We start from the raw sequence: 12651 nt of genomic DNA on the forward strand, positions 1-12651 counted from the left end.
GGGGGCCGGGGAAGGGCCGGCCCAGCAGCGCTGCTCGCACCTCGCTCCCTGCGGCTGCCATTTCACATCAGCCCCGGGGCTTAAAGCAGGGGACGGGGGCCCCCTAGTGAGGGTCGGCCCGGCCCGGCCCGGCCCGATTCGGGCTCAGCCCGGGTTCGCAGCCCCGGCCCGGCCCGGCGGAGGGCGGGGGCCCGGCCCGGCCGCGCCTCCTCGGTGCAGCGCGGCCATGGCGGGGCTGGAGGCGCTGTACGCCTCGGCCCGGGCCGCCGTGTCCCGGCCGCAGGATGCGCTGCTCTGCGGCCTCCACTGGGAGCTGGTCCGGCACGGCTACCGCTGCCTCGGCGCCGGGGAGCAGGTACGGGCAGGGCCGGGCCGCCCGTCCCCGGCCGGCCGCTGTGCAGGCCCCGCTAGGCCCCGCCGAGCCTCGGTCTTTCCTAGCGCCGCTCGCCGCCGACGCTCGGCCCTGCCCGGCGGCCGCGGTCGGGGAGGGCGCTGGGGGTTGTGCCGGTACCGGAGGGGTCTGGGGCTGGGGGGTGCGGCTCTGGGGTGTTGCTGGGGGGTGTCCCGGTGGTGGGGGGGTACAGCGAGGGGTCGGGGTGGTGGTAGTGGTGGTGGGGACCCCACTGGCAAAGCTGGGGGTTCGGTGCAGTGTTGGGGTGGGGGGACGGGGCTGCAGGGGTTCGCTGCTGGGTCAGGGCTGGGGGGGTCTCAGTGGGATGCCAGGGAGGGGGGTAGTTATGGGGAGACAGCTGCCGTGGGTGTCCTGTTGCTGAGGTGGGGGATATGGGGTCAGGAGCCTGGTGTGGGGGTTGCCAGGAGGGTGCCTGATGTGGTATGGGGGGCAGTGGTGGACTGCAGGGCAGTGGTTTGGCAGAGAAGCCCCCCACTACCTGGGGAGGGGACGTTTTGGGGCAGTGCCATCCTCTAGGTGCTTTGCTGTGGGGCTGGGACAAACAGGGTGACAGCCACCCCATGCTGGGGAGCTGCAGGGTGCCAGGTGACAAACAGCATCATCCCCTGGTCCGGGTCTTCGTTGCTTCCTACTCTACAAGCGGTGGTTGTGCCCCCTCCTGTTCCAGCTGGTGGGCTGGGTCTCAGCAGCATGTCTGTCCTGTTGTAGCCACGTCCCGATGAAAGAAAGTCGGAGCTGCTGCCCGCTGGCTGGGAAGCCAACAAGGAGGTGTACACGCTGCGCTACAAGTCCACAGATGATGCCCGTGAGCTGCTGCTTAAGGCCATCATGGTGGAGGACAGTATGATCGTCAATGTCATGGTGAGTACCTGGGCTGGTCGCCGCGGGAATTGGCGTCCTTCAGGTGTTGTGTCTGCTGCTGTCCAAAATACGTGAAAAAATACAGAGCCAATTTCTTAAATGTTTTGCTCTTATTTGTTCTGCCTTAGAGCGGCATTTGTCCCTCAGGGATGTTTGGACAGGGTAGAATCAGGAGCTGGTAGGGCTGCAGAGCTGCCACAGCAGATGTAGCCCAGTGCGAAGCTGGTCAAACACGACCGCATTGGTCACAAATGCGGTTTGCCTTGCGTTCTCTTTTTTTTATTTATTATTATTATTTTTAAAATAGTGTCACAGAATGCTTTGGGTTGGAAGGGACCTTAAAGATCATCTAATTCCAACTCTCCTACCATGGGCAGGGACACCAACTCTGGCCTGGGAGTTGCCCCTTTTGCGTCCCTTTTCCAGCTGGGGATGTGTTTGCGAACCACTTCCCAACAAGCATATGCCCAGGATATTTTTGCCCTATGTCACAGCCTCTTGTCTCTGGCTGTGCCATGAGATTTTGGTCTTTCATCTTTGCATTCCGGGCTGGGGGAGCAAGCAGGGAGAGCCTTGCTGTACGCTGCAGTTTGTTTGCTTCTATGATTCAGGCACAGCACAGGGACGTGGGCAGGAAAAAGGCGAGCTCATTCCTCATGTCCTGAGCCCCTGTCTGTGGCTGTGCCTGCTCCCTGCCTTAGGCCCAGCTTTGCCTGGCTGCTGACTCCTTGCTTCCCCTGTCTTTTGCCAGGATCGCACTTCTCAGAAGGTGGCGGATGTGACCTTGGCGGTGGCCGACTACGTCAACCCAGAGCACCTGGATGATTTCCACAAGTAATCGCAGTTCCCTGGCATTTTCTGCAGGAGAAAAAGTCCCACCAGTGTAGGGAGGGGGGCAGATGAAATCAGAGACCAGGCTACGAGGAGTCTGGAGGACTTTTCTGTCCTGTACAAATCCAGAGGCAGAGCAGCCTGCCCTGAAATGCAGCCGGAGCTCGCTCCCTGTGAGCTGCTGGCAAGCGAGAGAGATTTAGGAGGCAGTGGGGTCCTGGGTCATAGCCCAGGGGACAGCCAGGCCACCTGTGAACGGGCTGTGGCCAGCCCGGTGCTTTTATTTCCAGAGCACTGGCTGCCTGTCTGCGCTGTCTGCAGGCACCTCCGCCCTCTCAGATGGGGCTGGGGCCTCAGAGCTGCTGTGTGCTGTTGCCCCTTCCCATCCCCTCCACGCTGCCAGCTGGGGGCACGTTTTGTGCCAGGGACGCTTTGGGCACGGCCATCCCCTCACCACCCCTGCCGCAGCCCGTCCAGCACCCTCACACCCGGGTGCTGTGGCCTCCCCATCCCACTGCCTCGCCTCTCGTCCCTGCAGGGTGTACAAGAACATGGAGGAGCTGAGGACAAAGATTGCTTCGGGTATCATCGCTCCCCTTGGAGGCCCTGCGGAAAAGGACAAGAAGGAGCCCGAGGCAGAGAAGGACCCTGTCTTGCCCAAGGATTACGACCCCCTCAGGGCTCCTCCCCGGCAGCCTGCAGGCACGAGAGCACCGTCCTGGTAAGTCAGGAGAAGAACGTGGCCACTGATGATCGCGGCACAAACTTCACCTCCAGTTCCCATCTCGCCCAGATGGATCCCCCTTCGTTCCCCACCCCAAACCCTCCCCAGCCGGTCTCAGGCTTGCCGGCCAGCTTTGCTTTGATTTAAGCTGCCCTCTGAGGGATGGCCAGTTCAGGAGCTGGCTTTGCCCTCCCTTGGGAAGGTGTGGGGTGGAAGGAGGGAGGCCCTTGTCCGTGCGGGTTGAGGGACCATCGGGGCTCAGGGACTGGTGGAGCGGGGACAGCAGTGGGGCTGTCGGGGGGCCAGGCCGCCTCTGGGAGGGAGTGCCTCTTTCCTCTGGCAAAGCCGAGGAAAGGGGACACGTAGCACCCACTCCATCATCCCTCCTTGGCCCCTTTGTGCCCGGCCGTGCCTCATATGTGACGGGCAGGTTCCCCCCTCTCTTCCCTCACAAGCTGTAATCCCTTTTGGCCGCAAGTCAGAGACGCTGCGGTGGCTCCACTGTCCCTCGGGAACCGGCTGTGGCTTCTGCCTTGTATGGCACCTCTTGTTTCTTCAGCCCCGCTGCTGTCTGCTGGTGCTCAGGGTGCAAGATGCTCCCTGGGGAGGCCCCGCACGCCCGTGGGCAGACAGGCTGGAGCTGGGCATGGCTCCGAAACCATGTTATTGGCACATACTGCTGGCAAGGAGTTGTGACAGCTGGCTGCAGGCTCGCCAACCCCAAAGTCTCCACGCTCCTGGAAGCGGGACTGTCATTGTGTGGCTGGCTGGGACACGCTGGAGAGCCTGGCCTAGCCCGGCACTGCTCGGCATGGAAACTGCCAGCATCCACAGGCAGCCGCAGCCCGGAGCGGTGGGAGCAGCAGGGCTCCCTTCATCTCAGCAAGCTTCCTGCGAGCCTGCCGTGTGCACCGACATCCACACCCGCCTGCACCGCGGGGCAGGGATTGCTGTGTCCGGGCTCCCAGCGCCCGCTCGGTCCCACGGATCCCAAGGACCTTTGGGTCCTGCTGTGCAGAGCCGCTGCTCTTGCTGTTGGGAAAGCACCCGTAAGCACAGCACCGTCAAACACGCTGCCGGCGCTGCCCTGCCTGCGTGCTCGCTCCTGGCGGCGCCGTGGGGCCGGTCAGCCCCTCACCGACAGTCTCCCTCACTGTGTGCTCCGTTTCAGGCCTCGTCCTTTGAACCCCTTTGCTGTTGGTGGGGAAGACCTGGACCCTTTCGGGTGAGTGTGGCTGGGAGAAGCGGTGCTTTGCGTGCCTGGGAAGAGAAGCGTCCCCCACTTTGCCCTCGGGAAGGGTGGGGGAGGTTGGGGCCGTTCCTCAGGCAGCTGGGGTCCGCCTGGCTCAGGCATCCCGCGAAGTGTCTCCGAGTGCAGGCGGCAGCGGGACAGTTCCTCAGCGCAAATTGCGAGGGGCCGATTGACGGTTTCTAAACCTCAATATGGTTCTAATACCGTAACAAGATCCCGTCGCTTGCATAGATGATAGGTTGCAATCTGCGTCTGTTTAATAATCAGCCTGTATTCATTTAACATGCACTAATTCCTTCAGTAAATCAAAGCTGAATACGTCGTTAAGTGAATGTAAGCCTCTAATTCAAAATGTTACCAGCTGCTGCGTCTACAGCCCAGCAGTCTGGAGAAGGGGAGGCTTAAATCCACAGATTGCCGAGTCCTGGTTGGGAGCCTCCAGGCTCTTCTGAGGCACTCAAGAGCAGGGATGCTGGAGGAAGCCCTGCTTCCAACCAGGCTGTCTGGGGGACTCATCTTCACAGATCCGTCGCTGGGTCTTTGGTTTGGGTGGGCGAGGAGAACCTGTCATCTGCCATTCCAGTTAAAAGCACGTACTCAGACAGAAAACGGTCCCTGGAATTGTTGCAAAGTGCCCTGCAGCCCAGGGGAGTCCTCTTTGGAACCACGCTCCTGTGGGGATCGCATTTTTTCCCCTCTTGCAAGACTTGGTTCTCCGCGGGTTTGGCTAGAAAAGGGCCAGCTAGAAACGTCCTGCCCTGCTGGAGGGAGAGGCCTGGAGCCTGGGTGGCTGGAAGGAAACCCGATAGCATGAGGAGAGGGGGTTTGGTTGTGGGGGGGACCCTGTTCTCTCGCCGCCTCCAGCCCTTCATCAGAAGTTTCTCTGTAAAAAGGACAAAAAAGACGGTAAATGGAAGCAGATTTGTGTGCTGACACCTGCCAGCGCTGGGGCTGGAGACCCAGGCTCCCAGGCATATGCTCGTGGGGCCTGGCTGTCCCGGGGCGCTCTGGGCAGCCAGCCTGGCGTAATGGAACTCATTAGCGCAGTTGTTAATGACTTGTATGATGGCAGCGGTGTCCAGAGGCTCCAGCTGAGTTTGCACAAAGCCGACTATGAGGAATGGCACTCGCAGCGTGGGGCAGCTCCGAGGAGCCGCCGTGGTCAGCAAATGACTTCCAGGCAGCGCTCTGGAAAGGCTCGCGGGAGCCCCGGCCGGGGCTGCCAACCCTTGCAGCGCTGCACAAGGGCCAGCAGCTCTGGTGTTTCCCCCGGCACGGTCAGCAGCTCCTCGGGGATTCATCAGGCACTGCCCTGATGCTCCTTGAAGGAGCTGGGGGAAGAGGGAAGCAGAAGCGAGCCCCCTCTCCCAGCAGCCGGGGGACGCGCAGGGAAACCCGAGTGTTTATTCTGGCAGGCAAGCACACACTGGTGCTTCCCTCTGCGCGTTTCCGTGAGGGGTTGCTGGCACAGCGGTGCCTTGGGCCTGGATGCTTGCTAGTGCTCCGGCTCGGGCGTGTGCGCTGCGGGCAGCCTCCCACCTCGGCACGATGCTGAGCTACGGTTCGCATCCTGCCCCCGAGCGCTGCTTGTGGCACAGCGCGGGCAGGGCTGCAGGAGGAGAGCTTTGCTCTTCGGTGCCAGTCTCATCTCCCTCTCTGCCTTTCCTTTCCCCAGAGGTCGGAGTGGGGGAATGATCTTTGATCCTCTCCGGTCCGGGTACCGGCAGCCGGGCATTGACCCGTCGACAGGCCTGCCCAGCCGCCTTCCCCCGGGAGCAGTTCCACCAGGAGCCAGATTCGACCCCTTTGGCCCCGTAGGGGCTGGCAGGGGCAGGTAGGTGTTTGGCCACGCCTGGGCAGCCGCTGCGGTACCACAGCATGCTCTCCCGTCTGCCCCAGGCTCTCCTCCTCCTCCTCCCAGGGTTGTGCTCTTGCTCCTGGTCTGACTCTGCTCCGAATTCCTTTCCAGGCCAGATCCTGACCACCTCCCCCCTCCGGGCTATGACGACATGTTCATGTGAAGACTCACCAAGTGGTTTCTCAGCTGGCTGCAGCCAGAGCCGTCTCCCGGGGAGCAGGAGCACTTTCCCCTCTTCGTTTCCCTCTTTGGTGGACTTTGATCTTTTCAGCAGCGTTTTTCCTCTCCTCACTCGGGGCCACGTTCCCGTGCTTCAGCCCGGCTATAAAGGTGTCCGTATGTGCAGAACAGAAGAGGGGGCAGTAGGTCTGTTTCTTTCTGTGCTCCTCCGAGGGTGCAGCGTGGGGAGCGGTGTGGCGTGCTGAGAGCGGCCCCGGGCTGTCAGGTTCCCTCCTCTGTTTCTTTGGGGTGGCATCGCTTTCGCTGCTGGGGTTACACGTGCAGTTGGTGCTAGGGAGGGAACGGGTTCCCCATGCGGAGGTGTTTTTTCTTGTGCTTTTTATCTGAGCAAGGAGCTGATCATCGTGAAGGCCTAAAGCCTGTCCCACGGGGTCTCTGTGGGCAGACCCCTGGCAGCGGCTCAGATCAGCTTTGCATGGCCGTGCCTGCTGGATGTAACAACACCAACACCAGGCCGTTAATGTGCATGAGAAGAGGGAGATTGAATTCCTGGCCTCGCCTGGCCCCTGCAGCCACGCTGTCCTTCAGTCCCGGGGTTGCACATCAAACCTGCAGGCAGGCAGCGTGGGGCTGCCGTGGGAAGGAGGGGACTTGGTGCCGGCGTGGCCGCCGGGTCCAGCACTGGCTGTTTGGGCCTGGCGGAGCTGAAGGATTTGGGATTTGCTCTGCTGCAGGGCTGTATAGGAACACGATTCCCTGCTGTCAGTCCCGTGGCATGAGGCTGGTGCGGTTCTGCTCGGATGGACTCTGCTGCCATTCGCCGAACACAGCCCGGGGAGGAAGGGTGAGATCTGCACGGCTCGGGATCCGCTGCTCTTTCTGGAACCCGCCCCGTGCCAGGTAGTTTGGGGGCTGCAGCTCACCGGGTTCATGCTTTGTTCTCGGGGTTTGATTTCTTGGAAGGATGTTTGAGTTTGAAATAAAAACCTGACAACAGTGTTGTGTTAGTGCTTGCTGGGGGGTCACCCCCCTGTCCCAGCTGGCCTCCCCTCTTTTCCCCCTATGAGAAGGGGAGCCCCAAAGATGCCCCTGGGAGCTCTGCTCTGGCTGTGCCTGCCCTCCCTGGGGTGCTGGATTCACGCTAGGAGCCCGCTTTGTCTCTTCCCCTGAGCAGCAGCATGTTTCCGAGACGAGTAGACTGTATTTAGAAAATTAAGTGGAGAATGGCCCAGCCCTCGTTCCGGCTGCTCTCCTGGTGGTAATTGGCTCTCCGGGGTATTGAACGCTGTTGTTACGCTGCGTGCAGCTGCAAAGGCGTAAATAAAAACGGGGGAGTGCTCCCCTCTGTCTCTCCCTTTTCCCCAAAGGCTTTTCCTTTTAAACTGCCTTTGCCTCCAAACACAGCTGATAACAGCTGAGTTGCAGCGTGTTCAACCCCGGGCTGTGCAGGTGGGAGCAGGGAGGGACCGGCTGTAGAAATTTGGCACTGGGGGAGCTGGAGCATCCCCTGCATCTCCCCAGGGCTCACGTTGGCAGGAGCTGGTGTGATCCCAGGCCCGTAGGGTCTGTGCTGCACCTCCCCAGGGCTTTTGGTGGCCGGTCCCACCTGCCCATGGGTGGTGGCCGGAGCGGACAGCGGCTGCTCTCACAGCACGGGTGGGATGGGGAGAGCAACCCGGAGCTGGGTGAGGCTCCTGCTGTGTCCCTGCTGTTCCCCCAGCTCCTGGGGCAGCCTGAGCCAGGCCACAGCTTCCCCCCAGGAGAAGGAGCCCCGACCTCGTCGCGTAGGGCTGAGATGCTGGGTGCTGCGGGGAGAAGGAGCGGCTGTGGCCTTATCAGAGGGGCTCCTCTCTGCGGGAGGCGGCTGCTTTCCGCTGCCTGCATTAATCATGCGCTGCAACCTTTCAGGAGGGAGAGACACAGCCTGCTTTGATGGGGCTAATTAAAACGAGCCAGCTCCGGGAGAGGCTGCGTCGGGTCCTGATAAACAATCTTTTGTCTGCAGCGCTTAACCCCAGCGGGTTCGTGGTACCGTGCAGCTGAGGGGGAGCAGGTGGGAGAGGAGAGGGTTTGAGAAGAGGACGAGGGCCCTGCGTCGAGCCGGGGTGGTTGCAGGCTCGTGCCTGAGCCTCAGGGCTCCTGGGGGCTCTGCTGCCCGTGCTCCAGAGAGGAGAGGTGCGGGGAGGTGGGGGTCCTCCTCTGCAGGCCGGAGAAATGTGGGGACGGGAGACCAACCCTGCAGCCCGCTCAGCTCAGCTCGCACCATAAAGCCGCCCCAGGGCCCGGCGGAGGTGGCTGCTGGGCACCCAGGGCAGCAGACCCGGGCACGTTCCTCGCTCTCTCCCTTTGTGGCCGGGCACAAACCCGCCCCCAAAGCACGGCTCAAGATGCAGCCACCCCTGGGGGCTGAGGTGGCACCGAGCAGCTGCGAACACGAGAACTAACGAGCTAACGTTAGCGACAGCGCGTTAACATGCAAGGCAGCACGGTCAGCAACGCACCTCGAGTTAATTTTACAGAGGGCTGCGAAGAGCGGCTGGGGCTGGAGTGTGCGATGCTGGCACGGACGCAGCCCTCCCTCCTCGCCAGGGCGCCGAGGAGCTGCTTCCACGTCACGTTTGAAGAAAGACGCTGGGTTATTGGCGACGGCTTGACATCCCTGGAGGGCCCTTCAGGCCATCTGCCATCCTGCCCGGCCCGCGGCACCTGCGCTGCACGCTCCAAACGCAGAGCCCTCGGCGCTGCTAATTACCCTGCAGCCGATGCTCGGTCCCCGGGATCCTGCGTGCCCCGAGGATGGTGCGAGGGAGGAACCGGTGGATGTCGCACAGACGGGAAAACAAAGCAGCTCCCGCTACAGCAGCTCGCCGCTACCGGCCTCCCGCCAGGCGCGATGGGGTCCCACCGCTGCCCCGGTGCCAAATCACTCTCCAGCCCTCGAGATCTCGCTGGGGGAGCCTCTTTAACGGCATTCCTTCCCCGACATGCTTTGTTCACCTTAAATATTTGTATTTCAATCACGGGGGTTTTCCCCCAACCCTCCAGGCCCAATGAAGGGTCCGCACGGTACCGCGCTGCGCAGCAGCGACAGCCTCCTTCCATTCAAGCCTCTTGGGCAGCCCCCCCTGAAATACTGAGGAGTATTTTCTGTGCTCACACAAAGCAGGTGTCCGGCAGATGTCACCTCCAGCAGGTTCAGCCTCTCATCCCCTGAAGACCCCTTATTCCTCATTTAAAGTGCCCAAGCTGATGGGGGCGATCTCCTCCCCGTGAGCCAGGCTCGCCCAGCACCATGTGCCGTGGGAGGGCTCCTCCAGCCTCCCCCGGGGGCCTCCTCGCAGCCCCCAACCCTGGGGCACCCATGGGAACCTCCCTGCCCAGGCGCTGGGACCAGCCCTCGGTGACACCCTCGGTGACAGCCGTGGTGGCATCCGCCCCCTGGCCCTTTGTGTGCCCCCAGACCCTGCAGGTTTTGCTCCCCCCCAGGGCACACGGGGAGCGACGTGCGGTCGTGCCCGGCTCAGGGCAGCCGGGTTCCGCCCCAGCCGCTGCTGGAGCCCAGGGAAAGGGGCCCGGGCACTGGTGTGGCATATAGCACCTGCACGAGGCCATTCAAGGTTAATTCCTGAGACCCTACAATAAATACAGAGCATGGGCAGGTGACGGGGAGGGGGACACAGCAACAGGAGGAAGCGGCTGTGAGGGCTGGAGGACGAATGCTAGGCAGAGGATGAGAAGCGGGGCGTGGGCTGTGGGCTGCCCCCAGCCATCGGAGGGATGCTGTGGAAGCCCCCGAACACAATCTGACCCTGGCAATGGCACCGCATGTAAAAACGACTTTCCTCTCGTGTCGGGCTGTCTGGAGAGATTTGTCTCCACGTGGAAACATTTGAAGCAAGTAATTTACGGGATGGATTAAAAACTGGTGGCAGCTCATGACAAATACCACCTTTTGTGGGGCTGCATTTTCCTACGGGATAACTATTTCCCTTTCTCAGCATCCCGCTCGTACCGATTTCTCTTTCCACAGAACATTGTGCTTTAATGATGCTTCACGTTTAATTCCCGAGATGCAATTTTTGCCTTCGCGCTGCAGACAATGGCTCTTGCGAACAGCACAAAGGCTCGCGCTCGGGCACCCCGGCGGGGCACAGCTGCTTCTCTAAAACAGGAAAGGAAGAACCACGTTGCTTCGAGGCGCCGTGAATTGTCCTCTCTCCCCCGGACAGAGCACCATGGTTTCTGAGGCCGTTGTGGGGTTGGTGGTGGGAGCGGGGTCCCAGCCTTCGTCCCGCTCTCCGCAGCGGGGCTGGGGGAGCGCAGAGGCCGGGGGCCGCCGGGGGCTGGCTGCTGCCACACGGATGGCGGTGGCGCCGGCCGTCCCCTTCTGCCCAGAGCTGCGCGAGCGCCAACTCTACGCCACAGTTTTACAAGAAACTATTGCTAAAAAAGGGTCGCTGCCGGCAGAAGATTCGGCGCTACGTCCCAGCGAGGAGCAGCCGGCACTGGGCCCCGGCTGTCGGGAAGGAGCCGGCTGCCGCTGCCACGGGGAGCTCGGCCTCGTGTCTGTGCCCAGCCGCCACCGACCGTGGCGTGGGAGTCCCACGGGTGTCTCGGTGGTGCCATTGTCCCTGTGCTGGCCACGGAGGCGTGCAGCGCATCCCCGGGCTGTGTCACCCCGCTGCTGCCGGCCGGGACCCCCCACCCCAGAAGGGGCCGGGGCGGCCAGGGGGGTGCCCAGAGCCTCACCGGGCTGCGACGGCACGGCTACCGGGGCGCTGCGGGGGGAGCCCCGGTTCCGCCGGCGGCGCGGGGGGCCCCGGGGCGGCTCGGGGCTACGAGCCCGGCCCCTCGGGGGGCTGGGGGGGGGGGCTGAGCTGGCTCTCCAGCAGCGCCTGACCCCCCTCGGCCGACACCCTGCGCATCCTCAGGCGCACCGAGCCGTAGGTGCCCCCGGCGCGGCGGGCCGCCCGGGCTCGGCGGCGGGCAGCGGCGGCGGCCAGCAGGAGGGCGGCGAGCAGGAGCCCTCCCAGGGCCAGCAAGGCCAAGCCGGCCACGGTGCAGCGGTCGAGGCGCGCTCGGAGCCGAGCCGCCCGTGCCTCCAGCCGCTCCATCTGCCTCGCCGGCACGGCCGGGTCCGGGCGGGCCGCCCGCGGCACGGCCCCCGCCAGCACCACCAGCGCCGCGCCGCTCAGCGCGCAGCCCAGAGCCAGAGCCAGCCCCGGGCCCGGGGCCGGGCCGAGCCCCCCCGGACCCACCCCCCCGCCGCCTCCGCCGCCGCCGCCGCTCGCCGTTGTCGCCGCCGTCTCGGCCGGGCTCCGCAGCTCCGCCGCCCGCGGGGCCGCCATGGAGCCGCCGCCCTGCGCGGAGAGAGGTGAGCGGCGCGCACGGAGCGGGAGGAGATGTCCCCGTTCCCGGTTCCCGTTCCCGTTCCCCACCCCAAATCCTCCCTCCCCGCCGCCGCCCCGAGCAGGCTGAGTGTGTCGTCCCCCCCCCCCCCCCCCCCGCGCTGCTCCCTCCCGCCGAGCCCCGCTCACCCGCACCGGGCTCTGCCCCCTCCCCTGCCCCGTCCCCGCACCCGGGACCCGCCTCCCGAACCGGGGTTCCCCCCCCCCCCCACCTCCCCGCGGGACCCGGGTCCCCCCCAGCCGGGTTGTGCCTCCCCCCCCCCGCGGAGCCGTGTCCCTGTGACCCCCAAACCCGGGCTGATTTCCCCGAACCGGGCTGTGCCCCCCCCCCCGTCCCCTCCCCGTCCCCTCCCCGGACCTGCCTCCCCGCGCCGAGCTGTCCCCTCCGGTTCCCCGGTTCTCCGAGCCGAGCCGTGCCGTGCCGAGCCGCCTCCCCCCGCTCCCCGCACCGCGCTGGAGCCCCCGGTCCCCGCAGCCGGCCCCGCTCCCTCACCCCCCGCTGCCTCCCCGGTTCCGCCTCGGTCTTCCCCCCCCCCCAACCCCGGCTCCCGGCCGCCTACCCCCGCCGGCTGCCCGGTGCCGGTGCCGGTGGCGGTGGCGGTGCCGGTGCCGCTCGGGATGGAGGGCGGCGGTGCCCCGAGCTGCCGGCCCCGCGGGGCTCCCGGCGCCGCCCGCACACACACACACACGCCCGCACACGTAGAGCCGCTGCCCCCGGGGGACCCGCGGGCACACACGTGCACACACGTGCACACACAAGCCCGGTTGTGCACCGGCACCGTCTGCGCAACCGTCTCCCACCTGCGGCGGGGACCCCCTCCGTGCGCACCCTGGAGGCACCGGGACCCCCTCCCCCCCCCCCCCCCCCCGTGGGCACCCCAGGGTGGGCTGCGTGGGGAGGGGTGTGGATGGAAGGGGTAAAGCAGCGGAGAGGTGTCTGCACCGGGAAGGGCACGGGATGCGTCCCGGGGCTGTGCCCATGGGGTGTTGGCTGTGCACCCCACAACCGGCTGGCCCTGCTGGGGACACGGGACAGAGGTGGGCTGGGGACGGGGGCTGCAGCAGGGAGGGCTCCAGCCCAGCCACCTGCTGAGAGCCCCTTCTAGGGTCAAGCCCGACCCCAAA

The 12651-nt window shown here is 64.6% G+C and overlaps 3 protein-coding genes across 5 annotated transcripts in view; 2 read left to right on the plus strand and 1 right to left on the minus strand.

Moving 5' to 3' along the window:
• Positions 1-7114, plus strand: PSMF1 (proteasome inhibitor subunit 1). The gene is made up of 7 exons (XM_083801623.1): positions 1-355; positions 1121-1273; positions 2025-2107; positions 2643-2825; positions 4000-4053; positions 5756-5914; positions 6050-7114. Exons 1-7 carry the CDS (start codon positions 227-229, stop codon positions 6099-6101), a joined length of 813 nt encoding a protein of 270 aa, XP_083657749.1. The 5' UTR covers positions 1-226; the 3' UTR covers positions 6102-7114.
• TMEM74B (transmembrane protein 74B) lies at positions 6830-11487 on the minus strand. The gene has a single exon (XM_083801625.1). It carries the CDS (start codon positions 11464-11466, stop codon positions 10954-10956), a length of 513 nt encoding a protein of 170 aa, XP_083657751.1. The 5' UTR covers positions 11467-11487; the 3' UTR covers positions 6830-10953.
• RAD21L1 (RAD21 cohesin complex component like 1) overlaps positions 11364-12651 on the plus strand; it is a 19399-nt gene continuing 18111 nt past the window's right edge. For 2 of the 3 annotated variants that reach the window (XM_083801615.1, XM_083801616.1), the window contains exon 1: positions 11364-11492. The gene's annotated coding sequence lies outside the window, so the exon portion shown is untranslated. The remainder of the gene's footprint in view (positions 11493-12651) is intronic. The other variant, XM_083801617.1, reaches the window with a different exon arrangement.

Source organism: Anser anser, assembly GCF_964211835.1.
Source record: "Anser anser genome assembly, chromosome: 16".
NCBI classification, from domain to species: domain Eukaryota; kingdom Metazoa; phylum Chordata; class Aves; order Anseriformes; family Anatidae; genus Anser; species Anser anser.

What these genes read in the sequence shown, in the direction of transcription:
- PSMF1 (XM_083801623.1), top strand. Translation starts at nt 227, where the DNA reads ATGGCGGGGCTGGAGGCGCTGTACGCCTCGGCCCGGGCCGCCGTGTCC. An exon ending in GCCTCGGCGCCGGGGAGCAG is followed by an intron (nt 356 to 1,120) that starts GTACGGGCAGGG and finishes GTCCTGTTGTAG; the next exon opens with CCACGTCCCGATGAAAGAAA. An exon ending in CACCTGGATGATTTCCACAA is followed by an intron (nt 2,108 to 2,642) that starts GTAATCGCAGTT and finishes TCGTCCCTGCAG; the next exon opens with GGTGTACAAGAACATGGAGG.
- TMEM74B (XM_083801625.1), bottom strand. Translation starts at nt 11,466, where the DNA reads ATGGCGGCCCCGCGGGCGGCGGAGCTGCGGAGCCCGGCCGAGACGGCG.